Here is a 6,435-nt window from a genome sequence, read left to right as displayed (position 1 = left end):
ACTTTCTTAAACTTACTGAGCAGACGTTTCCAGAAAGCAAAAGCAAGCAAATTTTATTTTAAGGTTTGAAACGTCTCTGAAGATTCTGTCTCATTAATTATTGGCGAAAGATTTAGTTGTCAGATGGATGGAATTTGAATATTACCCATGCCACAGAGCTTTCATAAAAACACAATCGGAGGGTAGGTCCAAAATAATCCCTCCGGCTCGATGAACCAGAGGTTTGGAATTTTAAAAATTTCAGTAACTCAAAATTTAGGAGTAATTCCTCTATGAACAATTTCTAGGGTGGGACAACTCTCAGGGGCTAACAATGTGACACTAACTCTATGATGTAAAGGGAGAAATTGTTTTGATTGCCCTCACCAGTTCTCAAGAGGCATCAAGTGTGCTTCTTAAGAGGCTGATAAATAAATTGACATTATCTAGTCGACATTTACATTGAAATGATGGTCCAGCTCTCTTTTCTGAGGGGAAAACAAATTAGTTTGAAATACTTCCTGAATAAAAACTCATAGCCCCAGATGGCTCGTGGGGTTTTCAACTGCCGATAGGCTGACTGCCCATGATTGGAAAAAAAACGACTGAATTGAAAATGAAAACATACTCAATTTATATACAGGACTTTTGACAAGCGTTTGACAAAATCTTAACTTATAGAATTAATAATTATTAAAATAGAACAAAATAAGAGTTACCTCTACAGAGTGATTTTGCACTAAGCAGCAATTTCTCTCTTTATCGGTTCGTGACTATCACTGATCCTCTTCGCATTTTGGGATTCAGGTTTAGTCCTCTTGCCAATATACTTATTTCCTCGAAGATCTATGGAGTAGTTAAAATCTACGACTGTGTTTAAAGCTTGCTCTATTGCCTCATCTATGTTTTCTGGAGTTATGTACGTTTTGGATCTCTCCTGAAAAACAATAAAGAACAGAACATCATAAGAGATCCCAGGTTCGGTCTTTAATACAGTTCAATCATTTGCCTGCAGGCTGATTATTGAAATTGATAGACAAAGAAGACATAGGGAATATGGATCGATCCTATTGGTTGAAAGTGGTGGTTCCTACAGACCAAAAGAGAAAATGATGGACTAACTGTAGGGTCTCTCGAGGGTTACTGTTAAATTGTTTATTACTTACCTCTTCTCTCCATTGCAACCACCCACTTCCACCAATGGGATTACTTTATTTTCCTTTTGTCTTCTTTGTCTATTGCTTTGCCTATCAATTTCAATGATCAGACTTTTTTGGCTTGAATACATCCTATTAAGGGATTGAGCTTCGCTTCTGAGTATGAAATTAGACATATATTTTCATTGAGTGTGATAAATTTGATGTACACATTGCATGTCGTTTTCAATTAAAGTTTTCTGGTTTGTGACAGGGTATTATTACAGGGGAATAATTTTACTTCAATGCATTGCATACACTTATCTTGCAGTAATGCATTGATTGAATTTGATCAGGAAACAGTTATTTTCATCGAAGTTTAAGGATACACCATTCCTGTTATGACTCTAATGGATCACTCCTATTTTTTTTTTTTCTTAACGATAACAAATTAACGTTATTCCTTGAAATTTTTACAGAGATTACCTTGCACCGAAAAAAAAATTCATGAAGTTTTTCAACATTGACGGAGAGTCTTTTTCCATTTAAAAAATAAAGTGAGACAGGAGGTCTGCAACGTTGTAGACCGAGATGCAGGGTTTGGGAATTTCACCGTCGATATATTGAAAACAATCACACATTAAGATACTGAGTCCATTTATTGAAAATACTGCTTTCGCTTCAAATTTTTGGCAAAAGATGGAACGAGTACATTTAGAAGCACTTCCAATCAAGTTTAATTTATTTATTTATTTTTTTTATTTTTATTTTTCTTTTACCAATTTCAAATAGTCTATCAGCTAATCCCACGCTTATTACCCCAGCCCTAGGTGACCATTGCCTGAGACCATCAAACTCAGATCACCCGGCCGGGAATCGAACCCGGGACTTCTTGGTCATAGGGCCAACGCTACAACCACTAAGCTACAGGAGGCCGACTTATTGAAGAAACTGGCTATAAAAACCGAAATTAAAGCCAACCGTATTCAAATAGAAGAAAATCAGGGAGATTTCATTACCTGATCAAATGCAATATTAAGCACTCAGATATTCTAAGCTTTAATTTGAGGTTTCTAAAAGAGATTTTTTGAGAATAGACAGCTGCAATTCTAGCCGTGAGAAATGGTGGTACTTTCAAAGATTCAAGTTTTTTTTTAAATAAACCATTATTTGAGGAAAATAAGTTTGGTACTTGCTCATATATAATCACCCTGGTAAACGATTAGTGCATAAATAATATTCCGAACCTACCTTTTCTGCTCTAACTTTAGCATTTAACTCCGCTGCCAGTTTCCGCTTCTCCTCATCTCGAGCAAGTTTTAACTGCAAAGCGCGTTCTTCGACCGCTTCCAACTCGCGTGCTATCCTCTGCTCCCTGAGTGCAGCAGACTCCGCGTTCCAGTCATCATTAATGGCCATACACTCTACCCACTCGGCCTCTTCTTCCTCTTTTGACTGAAACTGAAGGGCTTGTTTCTGTTTCTCCTGCACCTCTTTCATGTTTTCTTTGATCAGGTCACTGTAATTGCCAAAGACTAGATTAGAGAAACTCTCACGGATGAACATGTAATAAATGATTGACTCCTGGCTAAATGAAAAGTAAAAGGTTAAAAAGAGTTCAATGATCTAAGCATCCAAAAATCAGTCAGCCACGGACATGCCGGTCGTGACAAGAGGCGCAAAATTTCAGGATATTTACAAGAGTAAAATCGTCATAAAATAATTGTCAAGATGTAATCAGCTATTGCTCTTGGAAATTTTTTGGTGAACCTTTTTTTATTTTCATATATTGTTCTTGTAACAACTATTTCAATGACTAGAGTGCAAAACAACGTTTCTCAATTGCGGTGTTTCAAAATCTCTGCTCCTATTTTATGCTCTCAAAGGAAAATAAGCCAATTTATTACAAAGGGCTCGGGCATCGTATGTTGAGACAAACATCAATCTCTGATTAGTTCTGAATCAACAGGTTAAGGTGATTCGATGGACGCCATATTTTGTGTCAGGACGACGTGCGATATATCGCATCGATTGGCTCAATTTTTTCAGCTTCTAGGTCATCATTTTTCTCGAATTTTGAGATCGCAATTTTGTTGTCAGGAGACTAAAGCTCTCACTTACCAATTTTTACAAACGAATTCAACGTACTTAATGAAGGCGTGGTCTTTTCAGAGAGAAAATATCACATTCGAGTGCAGTTGTGATATCAGTATCAAATGTGATGTTTTCTCTCTAAAAAAACCACGTCGTTATAACATTGAATTTCTTTGTTAAAATTGGTAAGTGAGTGCTTTCGTCTCCTGACAAAAGAATTGTGATCTCAAAATTCGAGAAAAATGACAAGTAGCTAAAAAAATGGAACCAATTGATGCAACGTATCGCATGCCGTTCTGACACAAAATATGGCGTCCATCGAATCACCTTAATGCATGCAGTCAGATGGCCCCACTGGTGAATGGTGACATAAACAATACTTTGACAAATATCGACGGTGCAAGTCGGCAATCACATGACTCGTTTGCGGTGTCTGAAAATCTCCGCAACTATGTTGTTTTTTTAAAGGAGAACAAATGGACATGATTCCTTGAAGTTTTTGCAGACTTTTCCTCGCACATAGAAGAAAAATCATGGCAGTTTTAAAGAATTACCGTTGAGTAGTTTTCTGTTTAAAAAATAAGTATAACAGGAAGTCTGTGACGTCGCAAACCGAGTTATGCGATTGCCGACTTTCACCATCGATATCTCACTACACTATGCGCAAGCTCCAGCTTGAAATTTCTACGGAATATTCTACTGACAAAGAAGAAAAATTAAGGAAGTTTTCAGGAAATTAGGTTAAGTAGTTCTATCATGAAAAAATAAGGTACAGCAGGAGGTCTGCAATGTTGCAAACGAAGAGACAGGTTTCGCACTTTAGGCCGGCAATAGATTGTTATGTTATGCATTCAACAGCTTGTATTCTGGAGATGACCGAAGAACCTTCAATTAGGATTGAGTGGCAAGATAACGTTACAGTGTCTAAATGATCAAAGGTGACATGTCAAGAATACATCTTTTAGATACTTACTGCAATGCGCTAACTTCAGTTTTGTATCGTGTGAAGAGCCTCCGCAGCTCTACCTTTTCCTCTAGCGGTTGATTGGGCCGAGGGGGAACCCAATACCTCTTCGATTTGCTGGGTCCTAGCCACATAGGTTTCCTGTCCCTCCTCCACCGTACGGTTTGTGTCCATGGAGTAGTAGCAGGGGAAAATTGGGGTTCGATATTACTCCCAAGCCGCAAGACATTCCTCGGGTTGAGGGATGTTCTTAGAAGGGACGCCATAATTGCGACGTAAGACAAGAGGGCTAGACTGTCATTAGAGTTGAGGTGCACAAATCGATAACACTATGAACTAAAACAAAACATAGGTGGTGAAAATTAAATAGAAAGAGGATTAAATCACATGAGAAAAGCGTGAAAATTGCCAAACGGGGCGATGATAACATAACAACACTGGTTTTTAGGTTAGATATATTGGTGTGGGGAGGGCCGAAAAATCATCAGCCGATATGCACCGTTGACTCTACGAGTAACGAAATTTGAAAAAGCCCGGGAAACTTTAAATTGGGAGATTCTTTCCAGGGGTCCGGCGTAAGTAGTTGTTCGACGAATATTAGCGAGTTTACGATTTTTACTTTCCAATGAAAGAGTGATGGCAAGCACTTACGGGCATGTCACTAGAACATACTGATATCCTGAAGCAGGTTACCTCTCCCCTTGGACAATTAAATATAATTTGATACTGTAACTCAATGATTACTGCTTTCTCAATTAGTCACTCCACAAAGTCGCCTACCGAATACCCAAGAAGAAATCTTGTGAATTTTCTGATAAAATTTGGAGTTTTACTCCGGGAGAAAATTAATGTTTCAAAAGAGAGCAGAAAAAAAAAAACTTCAAATCTGATTTAAGAGCACTTTGGTTTACCTATTTGATGGGGGTAGAGGGGGGGGGGGGGGGGCTAGGTATGGCTCCCCTTAATCTCAGAATATATAGGGTAACGCCAGGGTTGGTGTAGCCTATATATTCTGTGCCTTTATGGACCTGGTCCAACAGCTTAAGGCAAATTTTAAGAGCCCAAATCCTTGCAAAAGACTACTTGTCAGAAACCTCTGGTGGGTAGCTGGCAGGTGGTCTAACTGGTCACTTGAAGATGAGAAACAATGAAATGGGTGCTAAAAAACAAGAGCAAACATAAGAAACAGACACAACGCTATACTATTCTAGCATGACTACTGAAATGTTTTACCTTTACGGAATCCTCTAATTTTCCTCAGAAAGATATTAAATTATTTTTTCATAGATTATTACTGGGCTTTCGGAAGCTATGAAAAAAACTTTATTTTTTTTTCTTTTTCATCATTTTTCACAATTTTCCTTTGAAAAAAAAAAAAAACTGCATCTTCCTTCAACGATTGTAAGAATTTCTTAAATTGGGTTGTTAGTATAATTTTTACTTATTTATTTTTTTCCTTTATTTTTTATTTTTCGACTTTGTATTTTTTTGAGGAGACAACCCCTTTGATTTTGATATACTGATCACAAATTCTGCTATACTATTAATAATTAATAATTTCAGTTTCTTGCAGTGGCTGTAATAAAATTCTGCAATTTTCAATTTGTTTTAACCCAAGATGAAGCTGAGCAAGTTGACAACTGCATGTTCATTGGTTCTAATACATTTGTTTTATTTTTCTTACTGCTAAAAATAAACTTTTCCTCTTTGCTTTCACAAAAATGAAAAATTTTGAAACTTGCACAGCAAAAGTACTAATTTTTTGATGGTGCGGCTCTTTAAATATCAATCTGAAAAAATTATGATTGGAGATAGAAATATATTTATGATATCATTCAACACACTATACACAAATACTCCCATTATTGTTTGAACAATTTGTGGCAATTGAAAAGCATTATTTCGTGAGTGGACCAAATCTGAGAATGACCTTTTCAATAAAGAATCAGATATAAGTGATACTTATTCATTATTTGTAGGGCTTGGAGGGAAAGGCCCATAAGTGCAGTTTTTGAAAAAATTGAGATATTAATGATTACGAGCGAATCTAATTTTAATACGTATTCTGAGAAAAATTCGCTCCCAAATTCCACTTTTTAAGCAAAAAAAAAAACGGTTTGAAATTTCTTCCCACCATAAGGACCCATGCAATTTCCAAACTTCAAACATGCATTTCTCGAAATAGTAAAACCTCCACTTTTGCATTATGTCTGCCAAGCCCCTTATTTGGTCTGCGAATCTACGTAAAGAGAGACAACTTGA

General features: G+C 36.8%; 1 protein-coding gene across 1 annotated transcript; it reads right to left on the bottom strand.

Moving 5' to 3' along the window:
- Positions 1-589: 589 nt before the first annotated feature.
- On the bottom strand, positions 590-4,630 carry mRpS26 (mitochondrial ribosomal protein S26). The gene is made up of 3 exons (XM_019061763.2): positions 4,183-4,630; positions 2,367-2,634; positions 590-916 (listed from the first exon to the last, which is right to left on the bottom strand). Exons 1-3 carry the CDS (start codon positions 4,437-4,439, stop codon positions 719-721), a joined length of 723 nt encoding a protein of 240 aa, XP_018917308.2. The 5' UTR covers positions 4,440-4,630; the 3' UTR covers positions 590-718.
- Positions 4,631-6,435: the final 1,805 nt, after the last annotated feature.

The sequence above is a fragment of the Bemisia tabaci genome, chromosome 9 (assembly GCF_918797505.1).
Source record: "Bemisia tabaci chromosome 9, PGI_BMITA_v3".
In the NCBI taxonomy this organism is placed as follows: Eukaryota; Metazoa; Arthropoda; class Insecta; order Hemiptera; family Aleyrodidae; genus Bemisia; species Bemisia tabaci.
The sequence above is the reverse complement of the archived record's forward strand: the minus strand, read 5'-3'. Positions and strand labels throughout refer to the sequence as shown.